Source organism: Juglans regia, chromosome 10 (assembly GCF_001411555.2).
Source record: "Juglans regia cultivar Chandler chromosome 10, Walnut 2.0, whole genome shotgun sequence".
NCBI classification, from domain to species: domain Eukaryota; kingdom Viridiplantae; phylum Streptophyta; class Magnoliopsida; order Fagales; family Juglandaceae; genus Juglans; species Juglans regia.
This window is the reverse complement of record NC_049910.1, coordinates 30,736,539-30,761,095: the sequence shown is the minus strand read 5'-3', so window position 1 is coordinate 30,761,095 and position 24,557 is coordinate 30,736,539. Positions and strand designations below refer to the sequence as shown.

At 34.1% G+C, this 24,557-nt stretch overlaps 2 protein-coding genes across 2 annotated transcripts; one reads left to right on the top strand and one right to left on the bottom strand.

Annotated features, from left to right (window-relative positions):
* Nucleotides 1-17,085: 17,085 nt before the first annotated feature.
* On the top strand, nt 17,086-17,786 carry LOC108991412. Its single transcript, XM_018965651.1, has 2 exons — nt 17,086-17,130; nt 17,274-17,786. Exons 1-2 carry the CDS (start codon nt 17,086-17,088, stop codon nt 17,784-17,786), a joined length of 558 nt encoding a protein of 185 aa, XP_018821196.1.
* Nucleotides 17,787-23,895: 6,109 nt separating this feature from the next.
* Nucleotides 23,896-24,219, bottom strand: LOC108991411 (E3 ubiquitin-protein ligase RNF126-like). Its single transcript, XM_018965650.1, has one exon. It carries the CDS (start codon nt 24,217-24,219, stop codon nt 23,896-23,898), a length of 324 nt encoding a protein of 107 aa, XP_018821195.1.
* Nucleotides 24,220-24,557: the final 338 nt, after the last annotated feature.

The window sequence follows — 24,557 nt, the reverse complement described above, 5'->3', positions numbered from 1 at the left end:
TATTAGTATAGCTATATAATATATTAGACTATATAATAGTATTAATATTAGCCTATTAGTATAGTTATATATTAGTATTAGTTATAAACTTTTAGTGATTTAGTATAGCTATATTAGTATAAGTATGACTATAGTCTATATTAGACTATTAGTATTAGTTAAATAGTTATAGACTTATATATTAGTATAGCTAAATAATATATTAGACTATATAATAGTATTAATATTAGACTATTAGTATTAATTATAAACTATATATATTTAATATTAGTATTAGTTATAAACTTATATATTAGTATCAACATTTTATGTAATAATTTATAAATTATAATATGAAATTATTTCATATATGAATATATATAATTATATATATTATATATAAAAATTTCACATATAAATTTATAATTATAAATTATATATAAAACTTATATATATTAATAAATATATAATATTTTGTATAAAACATATATATACAAATATTATTTTTTATATATTTTTTATCAACCGGTCCGGTCCGGTCTGGAAAATCCTAAAACCGGAACTGGACTGGTTCCGACCGGTTTTCACATTCCAAGAACCTGTCCTGGACCAGACCGGTTCAAAACCAGTAAAATCAGTCTGTCTGGACCGATTTTTCGGTTTGAATTTACATCCCTAGTAATGATTAGATGAAAATGTTGAATATTTAAAATTGAAAAATATTTATGTTTAAATGATATTTGAAAAAGAAATAAGATGATAAATTTTAAGATGAAATGAAAACATTTTTATTCCCAAACAACCTCTTATATTTCATAATACTCGATCTAGTACTCTCACATGTTCAGTGTTGAAGCCTCATAGTATGTATAAGTCAATGTGCAGTTCTTTTTTTTTTTAATAGGGAAAAATCCCCTCAATTTATTAAGAGCCCTCGCTTAAGGCAGATGAAAACCAATATTACATAACAAACCAATAAACCAATAGCCTAAAATGAAACCATCAACATAAATAAACCACTAGAGATTTATGGCCTAAAACTATTCAATCCTGCCTTATCAATCCGAACAATCCCCTTCAATTATCTTGGCAAATTCCGATCACCTACACAACAAATGGACCTCCTTTCCTCACCTTGTCTTGCAAGAAAATCTGCCACTTGGTTTCCTTCCTGAAACTTATGACCCACCATGTAATTAACGCCATGTAGCTGCTTGAGTAAGTCATCCCAAAAATTCCACAAATACCATATCGAACATCGGCCCTAAATGAGCCAATCTACCACCAATTTAGAGTCACTCTCAATGATCACATTAAAGAAATTAAGCATTTTATACAAAACAACACATTCTCGAATGGCTCTTAACTCAAATTCGTTATTGGTACCAAAACCAAAATCAGCAGAGAAAGCCCCCAGGACCCTGCCTAAATTATCTCATATCACTCCCCCACCTCCGCTGCTCCCTGGGTTCCCACGGCAACTCCCATTATAGTTTAATTTGACCATCCAGCAGGGGGTCTCTTCCAAGCAACCAAACGATGTCTACGGAACATTTGGACTAGCTGAGGCACACCTAGATTGCAAAGAATTTTCCCATCATGCGAGGACAAAGGACCTGATGCCGTAAGGTCATCTACAGTCATACGAGTCCAGTATTTCACTGACCGCCAAACATTCTCAACTGAATCATGCACCCCTTCCACACGCGTCCTACACCTGCTTGTCCATAACCTCTAAGTTATCAAACAAGGGATTAGACCAATCAACATTCCTCTGAAAGTGGACCTCATTGCACAACGAAACCAAGCCATCTATCAAACCAAAACGATGCATTTCTGCCTCTCACCAATAACTGCATGTTCTCCATGACTTTAGGTAAAACTGATAGAATTGATTTCCAAAATCTAGATCCTGATGAAGTTGAAGAGGCTAGAACAACATGTTCAGACTTCAAATATTTAGCACGGAAGAAATCATTCCACAATCGACATAATCCTCCAAGCAAACTTCATATGCAGTGCGAGTTGAATTTCTAAAGGGTCCCTCAGCCCCAAACCTCCCTCTTTCGTCAGTTTACACAGCTTCGGCCAAGCTCTCCATTCATCCTCTGAATACCATTGACATCTCCCCAAAAGAAACTAGATAAAATGGAATTTATCTGTTGAGTAATAACCGACAGCACCTTAAGAACCGAGAGGAAATGAATAGTCATACTCGAAAGTACATGGCCCAACAAAATCAGCCGTCCTCCTTGTGATAGAATTTTAGCCTTCCATCCCGCCACCTTGTTACGAATTTTAGTCACAAGAGGTTCCAAAATGCACACTGTAAGACTCCCCACAACAAGCGGTACCCCGAAATAAATCATTGGGAAGCTTTATTCCTTAAAACCCGTCAGCCTCATCAACGTACGCTTACATGAAGGATTTATCAACTTGGAAGGACAAAAAGCATATTTTTCTTTGTTAATACACTGACCCGACCAATTGCCAATGTCTCCATGAGCCTCTTCACCGACCTTCTCCCTTCATTCACAAAAATTAAAAGATCATCCGCATACAATAAATGGGATATCAAAGGCACTCAACTGGATGGAAAAATCTACCAATCCGACCCTCTTCAAAATTCTTCCTAAGCAATCTCATTAAAACTTCCATCACAATAAATAAATAAATAAGGAGATAGAGGATCTCCTTGTCGTAACCCTGAGAAGGTTGAAAGAAACCTTTGAAGGTTCCGTTCATCATGACTAAAAACCAAGGAGACCGAACACACTCCACAATTAATCTGCAAAAATTTTCAGAAAAACCAAAAGCTTTGAACACCGCCAAGAGGAAACTCCAATCCACCCGATCATATGCCTTAGCCATATCAAGTTTTACCATTACATTACCGCCCACTGATTTCTTATTCAAAGAATGCACCATTTCTTAATCAAGTGTAATATTTTCAAAAATACTGTGCCCTAGAACAAAAGCACCTTGCTCAGGTGAAACCAACTTATGTAAAAGCCCTGTCATCCTCTTAACAAAAATCTTTGAAAAGATCTTATATGCCAACGAAAAAAGACTGATAGGTCGGAATTTATCAAAACTTCTTGGATCCTGCACTTTAGGAACAAGAACAATAATAGAGGAAGAATAGAACTTGGGCAACGGTGTTCCTCGAAAAAAATCACCAGCCGCCTCCACTAAATCTTTTTTAACAATATTCCAACAAGCAATATAAAAAGTCGAGCCAAAGCCATCAGGCCCCGGACTACTATTTTTAGGGATGGAAAAAAGTACATCTCTTACCTCCTCTTCCGACGGTTCCCTACAAAGCTTATCATTCTCGTCATCCGTAATACTGACTGTAATCAAAGACAATAAATTCGGGACCCAACTATTGGTTGTTCCATGAAAAAATCTTTAAAATAATCCGTGGCACCCAAGTGAACCTCTTCCGGAAAGGCCAACAGACTCCCGTTGGCAAGATTCATTTTTGAAATAATAACTTGTTTTTGGCGTTGGTTAATCACCGAGTGAAAGAGTATTTTGTATTCTGATCACTTTCATCCATCCATTTCTTTTTTGCAAGCTGACCTAGTCTTGTAGCTTCTTTTCTTTCCCACACATCTAATTCAATCTTTGACACCAAGTAATCGGCTTCAACATCTTGTGAGTATCCCGGTTGCAATTGATACTCCAGAGTTTTTATTTTCTCTTGCAGTTCTTGAAGCATAAAATCCACCCGACCAAAGACAACTATATTCCAAGCCCGGAACGCTAGTTTAGCTCATTTAAGTCTTGCCACCAGCTTCAGGAGACCAGAATTAAAGTCCGGATTGTTCCAGGCCTTTTGAACACAAGACAAAAATCCCACGTGAGAACACCACATGTTTTGGAACCAAAAATGAGAAGGGCCATACGACGCCGACTGCCTATCTAAAAACACCACAATAGGACAGTGATCAAGAGTCATCAGCCCCAAATATTCAAGTTGGGCATGCAAAAAAAGACAAGAAAAATTGTTGTTAATGACCACCCTGTCGAAACTTGCCCAACTTCTTGATCGTCCCTCATGCCCATTACACTAAGACATTTGTTGGTCTCCATGAGAAAGCTCAAAGAGACCACACCTATAGACAACCATTGAAATCAACCATAGAAGATAACGACCTGGGTTTACCCCCTGATCCTCTCTTCATCACTATGAATAGCATTAAAATCCCCTACCGCAATCCATGAAACATCATCCACTTGAACCTCCTCCAACTCTTTCCATAAATCTCTTCGTTCAGCTTGAGTACATTTGGCATAAACAAAAGTAACTAGAAACTTATGACTCTCCGATTGAAATCACCCAATAATCATCTAAGCAGACTTACACACTACCTCAAAAGCATTATCATCTCTCCACAAAACCCAAAGCTTACCACCTTCAGCTTCATTGGAATAGAAAAAGTTGGTAGACAAACACTTTCCCAACAGAGACATACAGGACTCCTCAGCAAAAGGCTCAGAAATAGCCACTATTGCAACATTTTTCTTTTTAACTAAACTCTTCAACCTTCTTCTAGAGTGGCTAAACCCCCTCACATTCCAAAACAAAATTGTATCAATCATAGACTAAGCTTTTGCGGACGGGAATGAACCTGTTGTGATTTTTTCACTGTTGTCCTTTCAAGACCAGTCGACTGGCCAAATAAACTACAGGGATCCACATCCGAGTCATAAATCTTCACCTTACCAGTCTTAAATTTCGGTCCTCCATCTCCTTATCTAAAGAATAGATAGGTTCAACAACACTCAAAACTTGTGCAGTAGCAATATTACTAACCTCTTCCGAAGACACGACTGAAACCAGAGGCCTACTTATCTCCATTATGTCATTCACGAAAATAACCAACTCTGCTTCCCCCTGAGATTTATTTTCTTTTGAAGTAGCACTCGGCTCCTCTTCGCACCATACCTCCTCACACTCCTCGTCACTGTTCGCTCCCTGCCCCAAAAAAAAAACACCAGGCAACCCTTCATCCTTCCATTTTCCTGTCCTCTCCGACTCCAGATCACCTTGTAAAGCATTTACTAGTTCATTGCTCATAGGGTTGTTAGGGCTACACAAAGTCACTCTTTGCTCAGACTGGGAAATAACTCACTCGTCCCCCGCAGCATCCACAGTATTTACTCCTTCCACATTCTGCATATCCATATCCTTATTATCATTCTGATTTTCGAACACCCCTTTTATAGATTTCAATTGCCAAATCTTCTTATTTTTTTGTTTTGCCTCTACTTTGGTCCTCTCCCATGCCTGACAAACTACAGACGTGTGCCCTTGTCGGAAACATTTCTGACAACAGAAACTTAATTTTTCATACCTGGCTTCCTGCCAAATCACCTTTGACTGAGAAAAAACAATAGGAAAACCTTGAACAAGCTCCTCAATCAGTTCTATCTCCACACAAATGTGGGCCCTCGACATCCTAGTCCGATTTAGATTCACATTATTAGTCCCTAAGAAACAACCGAAATGAGTTGCCAAAATCTGTAGACAGTCTTTTCTATACAAATGCATTGGCAAACCTAGGAGATAAATCCATTGAGGAGCCATCAGAGACTCCTTATTCAGATCAAAATCTTTTGTCCATTTAAACAGCCGAAAAGAATACCCCCCAGAGTTCTCCTCTCATGTGCCCATCCATGCACAAAGTCACGTTCATTTTTCATCAGGATCAAAACATGCAGTTCATCCATAAAACTGATAGTTGGTATCTCTAACAACCCCCACGTCTTGACCATTGCAAGTCTAATATCATCAATCAAAGGGCAAGATCTCATAAACTTAATGACTAAAGTAAACTGAAAATCTTCTGCTGCCTTTACCATTTCTGGTTCTGTGAAAATAAAGCTAAGTTCCCCATCAATGTCAACTGGAAACCTCATAGACAACTTGAAAGTAAGAGTCTCTGCCGAACAAGACACTGCCAGATCATAAGAAATCGCCCCCGTACCGCCCTGAACAACTGCCCCCACCAATGGCAAAGCCACAAGAGGGGTAACGTTTGCCAACATGGGCGGACCCTAGCACGAATGAAAACATAAAATGACACCAAAAAAGGAAACTCTGTAAATCACGAAATTGCCTCAGAATCGCCTTACTTCCTTTCCTATCGCGACAATATTTCAGGATGTGCAGTTTTATCTAGTAAGAGTTTTAGAAATACTTTTATATATCTAGATTTTTATTAAATTCTGAAAGTATTCTAACATATGTTTAGAAGGAATATTGTACCCATAACAATATGTATAAAATGAGAAATGATATTAGTAATTCTAGTATACCATGCAAGCTTTGTGCTCTCTTTTTGAAAAAAATAGATAAATCTGAGACCGAAAAAAAAATCATATTTATAGTAGTGAGCCACACTTTTATTAAATAAAATATGCGAGATTTGTACATTTTATATCTATCTCTATGATTAAATAAAAAATTTAAGGTAGAAATGCCCATGAAATATTTGTAAGAAATATTTTTAAAAACATTATGCTCTTCTATAATATTTGTAAAATAATAAATTTAATAGCTAGAAATGCCCATGAAATATTCCATAAAATATTATGTAAGAAAAACATTCTTTGAACAATATCAATTAATTAACAACGTATTGAATAAAATAAAACTTCAAAGAATTTTATCAAAATACAAGATTAATTAAACGCACTTAGCTTAGACTCTTGGCGAGCTCTTAAATGTTTGATTTCATACCTAGTAAGGCTAGTGCAACAATTCTAATGATACTGCATTATTGCCAAATTTGTGACAAATAGTATCATCCATAATTGGGCACGCCGAAAAGGAAACCCTAGCCTCTTTCGCCCTATCCCTTTTCTCTCTAGAGCGCCCCTAAAAAACCCAAAACGCAGGGGGGTGGGGTTGGAGCTTCGTCTCCTCCCTCCCTCTTCCCTCCTCCCTCTTTCCTCTAGTTTATTTCTTTATTTTTCTATTTTTGTTTGATTTTCGCTTAAAGTAGGGCAAAATGCCGATCTATTATTCTCCAGAGCCCGAAGACCACCACATGCCCCACTGCAAGATTTTTAAGGCGTCAATCTTTCAGACAGGCGAAGAATCTCGATTACTTCAGACTTAACTGTCCGTTGTACTCTCAGGGGTGGCGCGTGTCCCTCACACACCATCACAGTCTCTGTATTTATTTATTTTTCATTTTCTCTAAGGTTGAAAATGCGATTCTACAACTTTTCAAGTTGTATTTCTCTATTTCCCCATGTATCATTTATGTTTTCTATTATTTCCTTTGTTTTAATCTCTTGGACACTTTGTTCATAAAGTAAAAGTCTGAGTGGGGTTTGAAATTTCTGTTTTAGGCAAAGTGTGGTCTCTCAAATGGTTTGTCTATAGAGAGTTATAGAAATTAAGACCATACCAGTCACAAAGGAATTTGTGTATTGGTGAAAGTCAACCGTGAGTAGTTGGCCTGTAATATGAGATTGTCCCCATTGAAAAAGATTGTGGGTATCGCGTGTAAAAATGTATTGAATTGAAAAAAATTATGGGTCCCATGTGTAAAGAGGTTTCGAGTTGAGATAAGTTTAGTAATTTGAGAGTTGAGTGTTTGGATGTTAGACTCAGTTTAAAATTAGACTGAATTCTTCAATTCAGTTCAAGTTCCAAATGGGGCCTATCTGTCCTATGCTACCACATTCATCAGCCTCAAATCTTTCAGGTCACTCCTACTCCACTCCACACTGCATTCACTAGCACATGAAACCCCACATGCCAATACAGTTCATGTGTGACCTTGGACCAAGTGTGCCATCACCAAAACAGTTGACTCGATACCCTTTTCTCGGCTACAATTGCAACTCCATCATCCACCAGTTGCAGAACATGCAAACCACTTGTTTTGGCAATCCCATTTTCAGCTCGTTCTAAAAAAAAATTACCAGACCAATTTATTATATTTATTTATCTTTTTTTTTCATTTTATTTATTGTGTTAGGGCTAAGCACCAACTAAGTTAGAGTCAGATTTAGCTTTTTCCAACTTTGACTCCTAGTCAGTTGGAATCCGATATCGAGCTCCAACTCAGCCTCTGGCAAGTGTAAAATTCTATCCGACCTCAACTCCGTTAAACGGAGCATAGTTGGATCAGATGTCGGATTTGGACTTTGAAACTGGGCCATACATGTTTTGGGCCTTTTTTTAGTGGACTGTGTTTTAAGAAAAGTTCTATATGCTATGTTTTGGGCCTTGTTTGGAAATCAAACAAGTCGTGTTGTGAAAACTCGAGCACCGTTGATTCATTCTAAACAACACCACAATCAGAAACATGTGACTCTATCATCTGATGGTAGCATTTTGAAGAGGCTGAAATCTATTGATGACGGTGCTATGGTGGAAGTTCATGTTCTATCGACGGATGTTGGTGGCCAGCCCTGTCGTACACCATTAAGATCATGAGCTAAAACTTCCGAGGGTTTGGGAACCCTCAAGGAGTTTGTGCCCTTCAAGATTTACTTAGGAGGGAAGTTCCTAACGTAGTCTTCATCATGGAGACTTATTCTGATACGTCGAATGCAGTGGTTGAAATACCAGCTGGGCTTTTCTTGCTTCCTTGCAATGGCTAGTTCTGGACGGAGTGGAGGACTATGTCTTTTTTGGGAAAAAGAGGTACAACTTTCTTTACGCTCTTACTCTAAATTTCATTTTGATGTGTTTATTGTGGACCTTGTTATTGATGAAATATGGAGATTAAGTGGGATGTATGGCAACTCTATTACTGGTCAAAGACATGAAACATGGGATTCAATGAAATACTTGAAGAATTAGTCAGATGAACCATGGTTGTGTTTTGGAGATTTCAATGAGATTGTACATCAATTTGAAAAAATGGGTGGTAGGGTAAGACCAATAAGATAGATGTTGGATTTTTTTATCTGTATTAGACTATTGCCATTTATGTAGCCTAGATGCAAATGGACCTTTTTTCACATGGAGCAATTTAAGAGAAGGTGATGCTTTAACTCAAGAGAGGTTAGATCAATTTACAAGTAATTCTGATCGGCTGGAAAAATACCCCACCTGTAGAATTCGGAACACATTTGCTTCTATTTTAGATTACATTTGTTTAATTTTAAACACATTAGATATGAATTCTATTGCATATCACTCTAATTTTTTGTTTAGATTTGAGGCTGTGGATTGGAGAAAAGGGATGTGAGGAAACAATTAAATCCACATGAAATATATGTTAGTCTGACTTTTTGATGGGTAAACTTAAGAAGTGTCAAGCTACTAATCTCAAAGACAGGAGTTGATCTAATTTTGGGCATGTAAGGAAAAACTTGGCAGCAAAGAGAAGTGAACTAGAGTTAATGCAGTCTGCACCATTTCCAATAAAGTCTTCTTAGGAGATAAATCAGGTAAGGAATGAAGTTAGTTTTTTAGTCGAGAAAGAGGAACTGATGTGGAGACAACAATCTAGGGTGAACTGGTTTGGAGTTGTAGACTAAAATACAAAATATTTTCACTTTAAAGCTTCACAAAGGACATGTCGTAATTTGGTCACTTGTCTGAATGATGATTTTGAAGTATCTTATGAGGGGCATGCTTTATGTAATATGATCACTTTTTATTTTGAGAATTTGTTTACATCCTCTAACCCATTTGAAATTGATGTTGCTTTGAGCTCCATACAGCCACACCTATCAACTTCTATGAATGGGGATATGATGTGATCTCTTAATGAAGTGGAGATTAGAGAGGCAGTGTTTCATATGCAAGCACAAAAGGCTCTAGGTCCGGATGGTATGCCTACACTATTTTTTCAAAAATATTAGCATTTGGTTGAGAGATCCATAGTGGATATTGTGTAAAATGTTTTAAATTTGGGTGTTATGTGTACTGAATTTAATAGTACATATATTGTGTTAATTCCGAAGAAAACACAGCCTATATATATAAGGGATTATAGACCCATTAACTTATGCAATGTGGTTTATAAAATCATAGCTAAGGTACTAGCTAATAGGCTGAAGATTATTTTACCGGGTGTTATCTCACAATCACAATGCACCTTTGTCCCGAGACGTGTTATTACGGATAATATTATGGTAGCCTATGAAACAATGGATGCAATTCGAAGAAGGAAAATGGGTCAAAAGGGTTGCATGTCCATCAAATTAGATATGAATAAAGCATATGACCTAGTAGGGTGGAGTTTTTTTGGAGAAAATATTATTTAAACTAGGTTTTGATGGCTCATTTATCCGTTTTATCATGATGTGCATAACTACACTCTTGTATCAAGTTTTAATCAATGGGGCTCCTTCGGATTCAATTAAACACACATGGGGATTTCGACAAAGTTGCTCTCTATCCCCTTACCTATTTGTTATTTGTGCTTAACCTCTATCTATTGTGTTACAAAAGGCTTAAATGGAAAATTTGGTGAAGGGGGTAAGTGTTTGTAATAAAGCTCCATAGGTAAGCCACTTATTTCTTTATTGATGAAAGCATAATCTTTTGTCAAACTTCTATTAATGAGAATATGCATATTCAGAATATCTTGTTTATCTATGGTGCTGCCTTGGAACAATAATTGAATAGGCAGAAAACAAAACTTCTTTTCAGTCGAAACATAAATGGGACAGTTATAAATGATATCAAGCAATTGTGGGGTGCTCAGGCTATTCACCATTATATTAAGTATCTTGGATTGCCTTCTTTTGTTGGTAGATCAAAGATTCATACCTTACGGGATATTAAGGACAAGATCTGGACAAAACTACGAGGATGGAAAGAGAAGTTATTATCTCAAGCTAGTCATGAAGTCTTGTTTAAGGCTGTTGTGCAAGCTATTCCCAATTATGCCATGAGTTGCTTCAAATTACCAAAATGATTCTTTAGAGAAAATTCAGGGATTAATTGCAAGATTCTGGTGGGGGCAATGAGATAATGAAAGAAAAATCCATTGGATTAGTTGGCGGCAGGGTTGCCATTCAAAGCTTTTTGGTGGTATTAGGGGTGCAACTGGTCCGGTTCAATTCGATTTTGGATAAATTTTAGAACTGAACCGGTATACATCAGTTTTAAGTTTTGAAGAATCGATACTGCACCGATTATACTCTTAAACCAGTACTTTCGGTTTTACTGGTCTAATCCAGTTCAGTCCAATTTTCTAATTTTAATCATCTACCGTTAAATATATATATATATATATATATATATGCAATAAAAAAAACTGCTCCCATGTAAAAGAATCTGCTGCCATTAAAAACTACTATAAAAATATAAAATCTGCTACAAAATATAAAATCTGCTGTAGAAAAATCTGCTATAAAAATATAAAATCTATTATAATAAAAAGATGCTATAACTCCATATTACGAGCTCATATTACAAGCTGCCATATTAAAAGAATAAGGAATGATCAATCAAAACTGACTTTTTTTTGTAAGTGTTCAATAGACACCGAATAAATTGACTTTTTTATAAGTGTTCAATAGCCACCAAATAAATTGATATAAGGAATCTAAGTACAACTTTGGTACGTAATTCTCACGTTTCAGCCGCTCCCTCATTAAATCAATAAATTCATCCAAAAAAGAATAGAATATACACGACAAGTAATCTCAAAAGTTAAATTGCAGTTTCATCTGGAAAGTAGAGAACTTAGCTTCTTCTCTGGCACATTTAACTGATTTAAGCATAAAATTTTAAAGTTGAAAAAAAAATTGAGGAAAGGTAAAACTATAATAAAAAGATTGAGTTTAAGTTTTAGGATGGAGAAGGACTTTGAACAATAGCGTCCAATCTATTCCTAAGTATGATTGAAGAGAAAACTAGAAACAATAAATAAATAAAATATAATTATATGGACTTGTAAAATTATTTCATATAAAATATAAAATTAATAGCATATAATATAAAATTATTTTATATATAATTATATATATTATATATAAATATTATATATAATATAAAATATATATACGAACTGGTCCAATCCGGTGCTAGAAAAAAGGAAATCAGAACTGGTCCCCATTTTTCAAAAGATGAAACTGGTACCAGACCGAATCAGCCAGTTCGATCCAATTCGGGCTGGTTTACTAAATCTTTGGGACATTTAGTGAAGAAGGTATTTATCCCTCTTGAGGCCTTGAAAATCTTTGCTATTCCTTTATTCTCCCATTGGAATGCTGATAAATTAGTATGGGGCTCTACACGTAATGGCAATTTTAGTGGGAAGTAAACATATGATCATTTAATAATGCAATCTACAAGGGGGCACTACAAGAAAATTGGGCTTTCCCAACGCTCAAATTCGCCGGAAATGAGCTTCATAATCGCTGCTGTAGCTCAGATGCGGTGATCTATCAATCGCCGCACGATCACCACAATCCTAAAGCCATTTTCATTCAATCTCGGCGAATTTGAAAAATCGCCGTAACTGATATCATTTCCGGCGATTAATTGTCGCCACAAATGATATAAAACTGCACTGGGAAAAAGGTTCCCAGTTCCAACATAATCGCCGCGAAAACTTAATAGCGACGAAAGATGCCGTCGCTATTACCCAATTAGTCGCCGCAAAACTAGTTATTACTAGCAGTGACATCATTCTATCGCCGCAATTCTGTCTTTTTGAGTTGAATGTGCTGCCCGGAAATGTTTACGTGTTCGCTGCAAAAGTCAAGTCTCATTTGCTGCGAACCTTGTTTTCGTCGAGATTAGTCTAATTTCAACGGAGTTGAATTCGCCGCAAAAGTTAAAATATCGCCGCAAAAGGCTAATTGGAACGATTTGAAAATGTCGCCGCTATAGATATCCTACCGTAAGTCTCGTTGTTGCGGCGCATAAGAGTCGCCGCAATAAGAAGTTCTTGCATCGATTAATTGATTCGCCGCTATTTAGGTCATTCATATGCTCTTTTCTCGGCGCTGAAATTTCGCCGAAAATGCTCTCTTTTAATTTTTTTTTTCCGCTCTTCGCCCAGATACGTTTGTTACATTTCATTTTCACACTTACAGTTTATGTAATTAACACTATTTTTCTTAGTATTTCAGGTCAGTCAAACAATATTACTTAAAACATCAATTTTAATTAATATTGTTTGACCAACCTGAAATAATAAGAAAAATAGTGTTGTTAACCACATAAACTGCACTTAATGTTGACTTCTAAAATAATATTGTCATATTAAACCCATGCCTTATGATATTAAATAGTTAGAAACATGAAACATAAAGGAAAATATTGAACTTTCATTATATATGCCTTGAGAACATGCAGGAACCTAATTTCCAAATCTTTGAGCACTATTTCCATCTAAGATAATAAATTAATGACATTCAATTCATCCATTCAGGTGGGGAATTCACATTAATGTAATTATGGGCTATACACTGGGGTGGACCATTCGGAACCCAAAACTTACACCTTAACTACTAAATATTGAGAATACATTGTTCAAATATAGGAACTGTGATGCTTCTTTATCTTTATAAATTATATCTAGTCGTTGTAAAGTAGCAAAATGGGACCTGGGCATGAGGGGTGGGCAGAATCATGGCTTACAAGATTGCATCAATGCCCTTATACTTGGTGGCCACAAGCTTTTGATATTTCCATCTCAACAAACACCAATCTGACAAGTGGAAATAAAATGCATCAATACACATCATTATAACAGTTATATATAAAGGACTAGTTATAAATAACAAAACATTTTATTTGTTTAAACCAACATAATGCAATCTACGAAAGCATGTCACTAAGCAAATGAACAACAGATTATCCCAACACTTCCAATATCCAACACCCATAGAAACATGTTCGGTCTTATATAAAAAAGTACAACCATTCACTAATGATCCCATGCCAAACCATCCACTAGTCCCACTACCCCTCCACTTCTTTTGCCACTTTTATCAAAGTCAAATATATTGGTTGATGAGGCAAAAAAAGGCAACAAGAAGACAGATTTATACACAATCTGATATTAAGAATTTACCTGCTTTCATGGACATAATGATCAATTGAATTTCCAGCATACAACTTAGCAAGCAAGGCAAGAATAAAAAACAATGACTCCCCTCAAATACTGCCAACAAGTTCAACTCAATCATGATACATGACCACCACAGTATAAGAAATTCCAGCTTTACTCCTACCATGTCATACGATTGGGTGAAGAGAAACCACCTAAACTTATTGACCTGATGAGTCCTAAACAAATGCTAGGATGTATAAAAATTATTTCTCCAAGATCAAAACCATATTATACAAAAATAAACTCCTAACACATATATAAAAGCCTTAAGAACATTATATGTGAATATCAAGACGATTGAATCTTGTTTCCATAACAAAAGATTTCACCTTCACCAAATATATATCTGTTTTGATACTATCAGAATTACAAACATAGTTATTGATTCTCCTGCACTGTCCAAATTGGGTCCACAACTTAGCATCACTCTAATTATAAAATTGGTATCTATACGTTGGACCAACTTGTTTAGATAAAGATTTAAACATCACATCAGTTGGCTATGATTCTCTGATCAATTACTTGTCGACCTTTGGTTAAAGAGTCTAGTCAACACATGCAATTATCAAACTGACCTTCATGTTTACCATGATGCTTAATAATTCAAGACTTTTTAACTCTCCCCTAGATGTTGATGACTTGGGGAGGCTAGAACTAGTCCACTTATAGAATCTCTATAAGTGTTCCTAAAGGGTTTTCTGCCAATATAATTACTAGCAGAAGTGGAGTTTTCTTGCAGCCATCTTTCTGAAAAAGATAACAATAATAGTACTAAAATAATAACATTATTATTACTAGGGTTGCACATTGCCTATATATACTAATTAAGGAGATTGTGGAAGCCAATAAGGAGATAGCTAAGATTATCTTGGGTGTGTACCAAATCAACAAACTAATTACAAATATCCTTAAAGATTTGTGGAGTTGTATTGAAAGATTGCTTATTGCGGCAATATTATTTCCAGCGGCCAAAAATTTGCCGTAATAGACCTTTTCTCTTGTAGTGTCAACGATCGTGTAAGTTTTTGTTTTCCTTTTGTCACCTGGTTTAATAAAAACCTTGAGCTCCTTTTTTTTTTTTTTTGAAACAAAACCTTGAGCTCTTATAATCAATCAAAACTTACCTGGTTTTTTTCTATACCTAGAAACGTAGACCAAAATTCTTCTTGGAATACACAGGAATTTTGTTTACGAGCATGTTTTTTAACTACCTTGAAAATTCACCAATCATACAATTCCTTTCATTTTTTTTTTTTGTTTGGTTTATTTTACAAAAACTTCTCTCACTCCTTTGACGATTTGTAAAAGACAGATATAGATGAGAAACTAAAAAATAAATGAAACATAAAATTCTTCAACCAAAAACCGATTCAGTCATATTGTTTGGTGAAGTCCAATTAGTTTTTACTTAATAAGAAGCATGTCTCTTTTTTTAATAAAATGCTTGAGTCCTAATGAAAACATAAAAAAATAAAACCCTAAAAAAATGAACCAAAAAAAATATAAAACCCAATATCATACAAACCGAATGAGAATCATGTCTCTATTTTTAATAAAACCTTGAGTTTTAATTGAAAAAAAAAACTTACAAAAGCCTAAAAAAATGAACCCAAAAAATATAAAACGCAATACCATACAAACGGAACCAAATATATAATACAAAGATACTAACTATTTAAAAAACAGAAGAACATCTACTAACCTATTCTTTGTAATTAGTTTGTAATTAGTTTGTTGATTTGGTACACACCCAAGATAATCTTAGCTATCTCCTTGTTCTTTGTTTATCTTTTCTCTTCTTTTTTTTCATCCTAAAATCTAGCACCACGTGTTTCTGAATGACTTTGCCTCTTCCATTTTACTTATATGAAGCAACATATACAACTTTATGATTAGGTCCTGTGTGTGTGTGTGCAGGCATAAGATGTTAATGTTGCTTTAATAACTAAAAAAATAACTACATTGGGTTTAATTTGTTCTGCCCGTAACCCAGGCAGTCCGAATTAAGTTTGCCAGAGTCGAAGAAACCCAAACACTTGCTCACGCTCGTGATTGTCAAATGTGTGTGCAAAAGGAAAACCTAAGCATAAATATTATAGCAAAACAACCCCATTTCTAATTTACCTGCACGATTTCGTTAAGAACCATGAAGAGCTAGAACAGAGTAAATTACCTTGGGAAATCGACTCCAACTGAGTGGATCAAGAGATGAATGGGACGGAAAATGGACTCCAACCCACTTTGCCTCAGAAAAGGGTCGACGATGATGAAGAACAAAGCCTTAGAGTGAAAAAAATGGGACTTTTTTCACTGGTGTCGACTCCTCATAAACTGATGAAGATGCCGATTACTGAGTTTTCGATGGGGCGGAGTGGTTCGTGAGTTCGTTAGTGGACTAGAGTGGTTCGTGAGTTAGTGGTTTCATTCGGTGGAAGTTGATTAGAGGAAATTTTGTGTGGGCGATGAGTAATCTGTAGCTAGAGAGAAATGGAGAAGATGAAAGTTGGTGACGACGAATGTGAAATCGGGATTTGGGGGGAAATGTTAAACTTTTTCTGGGGTGTTGGCGCCCACGACTTAAAATCACTATTGCGGCGAAATTGTGCGACGCCATAAGGTTTTACCCTTTTGCGGCGGTTAAATTCGCCACAACTATCTTTAAAATCGCAGTGTAAAACCGAAACTTATTTGCAGCGAAAAAATTTCGCCGCAAAAAACTTTAAAATCGCTGCAAAAGATAAAAGTAAAACCAAACCCCTTTGAAGCAGTGTCGAAGAAGAAAATTGCCGTGAAAACTGGGCTATTGCGGCAATATTATTTCTAGCGGCCAAAAAATCGCCACAATACCCCAGTTTTCTTGTAGTGTGCGCATGAGGTTGGTACTACCCTATCAGATTCCTCACAAAGATTATTATGGAAGGCTCTATGGAGGATGCAAGTACCAAACAAAGTTAAGAATTTTTAGGGACGGTTTGCAATGAAAGTTTACCCACAAATAGCCATCTTTCCCATCGTCATGTCATAGATTCCTGTATGTGTGATTTTTGTCATGAGGCTGTTGAAGATACTCTCCATATCTTGTGTCATTGCAAAGGTATTTCTCAAATCTAGGCAACATATTTTGATAGAGATATGATTAAATGGGAACTACATGCTCGGTTTGATAACAATATGGTATGGGCTGTAATGCAACTCAAAGATCCCAAAATTCTGAATTAGTTTGTGATTCTTGCCTAGAGCGCATGGAAGTTCAGGAAACCTCCACCAATTGGAAAATGGAAGCTAAATCTTGATGGGGCTATCTTCACTCAACATAATCTATTGGGAGTAGTAGCTATCTTGAGGGATGATTCTGGAAGTATGATTATGGCAATTTCGAGAAGGGAAGCAGGTACTTATATTGTGGAGGAGATTGAGGCTCTTGCTTCTTTGAGGGAATTACAAATGATCCTCCATATGGGAATACCTCATGTGATTCTTGAAGGAGATACACTAACTGTTGTGGAGGCTATTAGATCAAGTTGTGAAGAAGAATGCAGTTACAGCCCTCTAATAAGAGAGATTCAAGCTTTGTTATTGCACTTCCATTCATTTGATGTTTTGCATGTTACTAGGCAGGGAAATGAGGCAGTGCATCGATTGGCTAGAAATGCACAATGGATGGATGATACTATTCAATGGTGGCACAATCCGCTGGATTTTATTCTGAGCAATTTAGAAATTGATGTTGAAGGCCTTTATGCTATGTAGTATGATTCTAGTGGACAAGTTTGTTCTTTGTATTTGGTTATTGCTATTACTAGACTATTTATTACATATTACTCACTATTAGCTGGTCAAGTATGTTATTTCTATGCTTGACTATGTATTATAAAAATACTATGATGCATACGTATACTAGACTATTAGTCTATTTATATTATATTATAGTATAAGTATATTATTCTAGAATAATTAGCACATTCTAGTATAATAATGATTTTAACTATATAAGTTCTAGAATTTTTATGAGTATATATGATTAATATATAAATAATACATACTTTTATAACCTATGTATACTTATATCAGAGTTGGAGGAATAAGTCGAAGTTGAATGTCGGTGCAGAGTTAGAGGCTAAAATCGAATGTGGAGGTCGGATGACGAAGTCGGAGTAGGTAAAAAGATAGATTCGTCTCCGACTTCGACTAAAAACACAAAAAAGCCTATTACTTCGACTCTGTTTTATTGGAGCTTCACTTCGGTAGTGTGGTGTCGAATTAAATTGGATTTTGATGCAACCCTAATGTATTAAGGCTCTCTATCTCTTTTCTTGTATTCCTGATTTTGTTTTATTAAAAAAATTGATAGTTTCTTAGCTTTTTCTCATGAGCAAATAGGAATATTGAAAGATAAAACAAGTGGCAGAAGCATCGGTACAATTCCAAAAAGGGAATGGAGGCAAAGATGAGAGGGAAAAATCTCTACTCTCTAGTACCAAAGGTCCAAAAGAATTGATCTTCCATTGTGTGAAACACAGCGAGAGTGGACATCATAATTTGGGTTGCGTCAAATCGTATTTGAGTCATATATGTGCCAATTCTGTCTCTGTCATTTTAATCGGAGAAAATATATTTACAATTGTAAATTATGCAACCGTCATATAATCGTATTGAAAAAAGTAAATAAAATATGAGAACTATATAAAAAAAATTAATTTTTTTATAGTAGACTCCGATCTTTTTTAAAATGATTATGTGGTATTTACGCACTTTGAATTTTGAAGCCTTGATCACAGCAAGCACTATTAGTGGAGTGGGTTTTGATAGATTCTGATGATGTTTCTTTCTTTTAGCTAATTTTTTCGACATTTCTCTCAGCTTCTTCAAGATGGTGGCAATTGTTCTCAGACTACTTTACTATTATTTACAAACAGTTTATTATAATTCACAAATTATTTAATTATTATTCACCGATAATCTAAGATACTCTTAAGATCCAAACGGAACTTAATAACTAAATATTTTGTTGCTAAGAAAACACAAGGAAAGAAAATGTAACTTGTGAATCTCATATTAATTTCCGTGCACTTTTATTTTCGATGGTATCTTTGAACAACAATGTAGAGAAGGGGATGCCTGTTTGAGTTGTTTACCGAGCCCTACTAAACAATGAATGGATTGATGCTAGTTGATCGATCGAGGTGGAAATTAGATGTTTGATTACTATTTTTCTAGAATATTTTTTGTTTGAAATCGGACAATTTCTGTAGATTTGAAGATGTTTGGTTTGGAATTTTCAAACTTGCGAAAAAAATTCTTTGTAATCAAACAAGGGCTGTTATTCTTTGGTCCAATCGTATTGTGTTGTTTAGATTCAAGACTAGCTCTTTCTCTGTAGGATTTAAAGCTCGAGTCAAAATTAGAGGGATATAGATTGGAGACCAAGAGAGTGGACCGAGAAAGTTGACCGATAAGCGTAAAATCCACTCTCTTTTTTTAATATTTCTATACATATTTAAATATTTTTTTTAAAATATCAATTTACTAATAATTATTTTTTTAATCATTAATATAAATAAATAAAAATACAATCGGTTAAGATTGTCGTTCACAATCCTATGTTCAAGAAGCATTTTCCATTTAATTATAAGGGATTAAACCTCACTCAGTTTGAATCCCACTTCACTTGTTAGAGCAATAATATTGGCTTCACCAAAATCATTTTTAAAATTTGATAAAAAATATATATTTTTCATAATTCTAAAATCTCTCTATCCATAACATCACATTAGATTAGTCATTAGATTCATTAAAATAATAATATAATATTAATTTTTTAATAATAATATTTTTATTTTTTTCATATTTTACAATTTCACTATCTAAAAAAAACCAAACGATTAATAATAAAAGATTAAATGGAAGGCATCCCAAATAACAACGGTAACTTTTTTTTGGTCTGAATTAGACAGAAGCATCAGACTTTTTAGCTAATAATATTATATTTATATTATTATAACAAATAAAAATTATTGTAGCATTGACCCTACAGTATTAACCCTATATGAATTTAATTGGGTTATTACTTAAAGAACAAATTATTATATTTCTGTATACCATTTATGCAAGAAAGAAGTTAGTTTTAATTTTTTTTAATAAAATATTACTTTTGATGATTAATAGTATATCTTTAAATTTAAAGATATATTTAAAATTACTGTAGCTTAAAGTTTAAATTTTTATATTTTGATGAAATCAATATAGATAATTTTATTTTTATTTCTTTAAATTTTGAATATGTATTAATTTTTTACGAAGTTAATGTCAATATTCTTAACATATTGTCAAGATTCAAAGACATTAAAAATATAGGAAAATTAAACTTTTTGATTTGATTCGTGTGGCCAGGCCGTTTGTTTTCAGAGATGAGATGAGATTAAAGTTAAAAAGTCGAATAAAATATTGTTAGAATATATTTTTTAATATTATTGTTGTTTTGGAATTTGAAAAAGTTGAATTGTTTATTTTATTTTGCGTGGAGATTTGAGAAAGTTGTAATGATGAGGTGAGATGAGATGAGATGAGATGAGATGAGATGTTTTTGAAAAACAAACAAGGCCTGAGATGATGGCGGCTTTGATACACATTGACATGACTCCTGGTGGATTAAAAAGTAAACAGAGTTGGGATTTTCCTTTAGAAAATGATAGGAATGTGGACCTTTAGCTTGTCAGTTCCTGTACCATGGCATGCATTAAAAGCTTAGGTTTATTTTATTTTATCGAGGTACGTCTTTAGAACATTTTTTTGAAGGACAAACTAAATTAATTAATGATCTTACCCACAGCTTGTATGTGCGTTATAGACCTATACACATGTAAGATTTAATATGATGTAGTTTAATATAATTTATATTTCTCTTCAAATTATAAGAAGTGTACAAGGTAGAGAATTATAAATAAGAAACTCTCAAACCCCTTGTAGATCAAATAATAGGCAATATATATATATATATATGGCCAAAAAAATAGATAATTGTTACCTAAAACAGCTGGATTTAAGAATCTTGATATGAGTTTGATTCCATATCTGCGTTTTTCAAATTTGATTGGATTATAACCTAATGCATGCACATAGTTATACTCTTTTTAATTAATTTTACTATAAAAAAATTACTTATTTATGATCAGTTAATTCTAGCGAAATGATTATTTACGATTAAAATTAATTGCGAATAATCTTTTAGTTGTAATAAATTAGTTCTAAAAGTCCTTTTTTCTTGTAAATTTTTTACTTTTGAGAAGTGATTTTGGGAGCTTGAAGACTCTCCCATGTTGTTTGTAGACAAGGCTTGAATCACTAATTTAAGCATAATCTCTTTGCCTATCTGTAAAAAAGAATTTCATTTTCCAGTTGTTTATTCTGCTTCTTACTCTTTCCAGTATGTTCTTAAAAACTTGAGATCGAAGATCTATCAATGATGGTTGGCAAACCAAGATGATTTTCATAGTTTTGCTCTATTTGATTAAAAACCTATATACTTGTTTAAGTTATTGAACATTCTAATGAAAAATTAGGTAATAATTTTATCTAAAAAATAAAATTTTCTCATTCCAAAAAGTAGGTCATTATCTTTTACTCTTTTATTTTTAAGACTCTGATTGAATAATGGATTGAACATCCCATTTAGCTAGCCAAAACAACAAATTCCGATCCCATCTCCCATTCTGTGAAAAAAATATATATATTTATAGTCATGTATATGAAAGTATTGTACAATTTTTTTTAAAATTGTGAATAAATAAGGAACTTATATAAAAATAATAATTTTTTAATTATAAACTATATTCATTTTTAAAAAAATTATACACACTCAATAATTATATTAATATTACTGTTTATGAAATTGTCTTTTACCATTCATCATCACTTTATATTATTTCCGCAACACAAATGATAAAATACATAAAATAAAGCCTTGGATGGAGCGATAAGGTAGTTTTTCTTTTATTTTTTGTTTATTTATTTACTTTTTTTTTTTAATTCATAGGCAGCCCGTACGCAATTGCTCGATTCTGTAGAACCCTCAAAGTTGACTTGACGACTGTCGTACCCTTGAAGTTTGAACACTTTTGAAAGATTTTATTCAAAGATTTTATGGATAAGTAATGTTAAATATATAATTAATTATATAAATATTGTATAATTTATTTTTAAAAAAAAAATCTATTATTAAAAAAATAATTTTTTATATAAATTTATATTTTTTTACCTATTTTATGATTATAAATATTATTTTTCTTTATTCATCACCAAGTTTATGTTTCGACAAAGAGAATAACTACAAACACATCTGACAAAAATAAACATTAAATTTATATTTCTCATTGAGAGTGGTTACTGAAAAAAGCCATCGAAATGAATTTTGTATTTATTTTTAGTTTTTATTTATTAATAGTTAAGAAATTATGTTTTAATAACTTTATAAGTTTTATTTTTAAAATGTTTAAAAGGTTTAAAAAGATATTTAAAAAAAAAACCAAAAACAAATTATACATTCGATGAAAATTCTATAATATTACCCTTGCATCAAAATATGTTAGCTTTGTAAATTTATTTTTAAAAATATTTATAACTTAAAACATTTATCTTTACGAAAAGGTGATGGTACGACCGCCAGCTATGTTTGCCAAATGAAAAAGTCTGGGGACAAGTTTACGGGAGTAGCCGTTGCACATCTTATATGACATAAATAAAATGATAAAAAAATATCTTATAATATTTATTTCTTAAATTTAAAATTACTATAGACTGAAAAAGTTGATGAGAGAAATCGAGATGTGTGAGAGAGATCAAGATGAGAGAGAGACTGAGATGAGCGTGACGATGAGAGAGAGAACCAAGATGAGAGAGACGATGAGAGAGAAAGCATGAGGGATGAGAGAGAGTTGAGGAAAGAGAGACCGAGATGAGAGATAGAGTGTCGATGAGAGAGACCGAGATGAGTGAGAGAGCTCGAGATGAGAGAAAGAGAGTCAAGGAGAGAGAGACAATGAGAGAGAGAGTCGTTGATGAGAGAGAGCTGATGAGAGAGATGATGGAGAGAGACAAAGAGAGAAGTCGTCTAGTGCAAAACCAAAAAAAAAAAAAAACACACACATGGATCGGAAGCATCCACGTAGTGTGTGCATTATATGCACATCTATAGTAGATGCTATATAAAAGAACTCTTGCCAAATTGCTCGATCGGCTTCCGATGTGAAATTTTGGCTTTATTCGTCGTCAGGGCTATTGACAATACGTTGAACATTACTTTTCTTGCCCTTCATCTTTTTATTTAGAAAAAAGATAATTACAACCGTAAATTATGCAACCATTGCGTAATCGTTTTAAAAATAGTGAATAAAACATGAGACCTCACATAAAAAAAATAATAATTTTTTAATAGTAAACCTCACTTTTTTTCAAAGCAGTTACACGACATTTATGCATTTCACGATTGTATATAGAATTATTCTTCCATTTATACCTATAACGTGCCACGGATGACATAAACACCAAACTTTGAAAATCTGCTCATGTTTGGTTTGGTTGGCTCAATTAATTCTGTAATCTTATCTTTACCCAACTGGATTTTTTTTAATTTTTAATTTTAATGTTTTTAACCTCCCATTAATTGTCGATCTCCTCATGTCATGTTTCACGCAGTTGGGTGTGGAGAAGTAACGCAAGATTACACAAATTAAAGGGAAAAAAGACAGCGACAATCTTATATATTAAGATAATATGATCAACGATTTTAATACCTACATAAAACCTAAAAAATCATGATCAGGAAATCGGAGGCTTTCTGCAGAAAACTGATTTCCGGCCGCAACTACTCGACGGAAAATTGGCACCGGCAGAGAGGGCAAGAGTCATGGTGGGAGAGCCACGAGGTGATACACGTTTCATGGAAGACATGGCCACAAGGAACTTGTTTACCAATACCATCTTCACCCGTCGACCCAAAGCTTTCGAAGCAGACCGAACAAACATGATCACTTGTTGTAGCAATCGCCGGCATGTTCATTAGCAAAGATCTGGGTGCTGCAATCCGACGGCCGGAATCTTCAGGTAAAGTGAGAACTTCGTCGAGGTCGAAGAGGAGATCTTTCGGATAGTTTGACATGGCGTTCGATTCTGTGGATATAGCAGCCATAGAATAAGAAGAAATGAGAGAAGTGGAATCAGGTTTGTGTCAGTAAGCTTTTCTAGTGCTTGGGTTTAAATTGAACAGGAAGATGAACTGGGGAAGAGATTATCAGGGAAAGCTGATAAGTTCACTGCTTTCATGTCGATCGGTTTAAATAGGGATCATGTGCATACGTACGGATACTGTTTTTAATTTGACAATTAGGACCAAGTGAGAAACAAAGACACGTGGGATTTAGGCTGGTTTAAAATTAGAGATGAGGTAAAATAATTTTAAAAAAAAATTAAAAATTAAAAAAAAATTATTATTATTTTAAATTTTAAAAAATTAAATTAAAATTTTAA

Excerpts from the sequence above, each read along its gene's own strand:
- LOC108991412 (XM_018965651.1), top strand. The coding sequence starts at position 17,086 with ATGAGGCTGTTGAAGATACTCTCCATATCTTGTGTCATTGCAAAG. Across the intron at positions 17,131-17,273 it reads TATCTTGTGTCATTGCAAAG|AGCGCATGGAAGTTCAGGAA; the intron begins GTATTTCTCAAA and ends ATTCTTGCCTAG.
- LOC108991411 (XM_018965650.1), bottom strand. The coding sequence starts at position 24,219 with ATGGCTGCTATATCCACAGAATCGAACGCCATGTCAAACTATCCGAAA.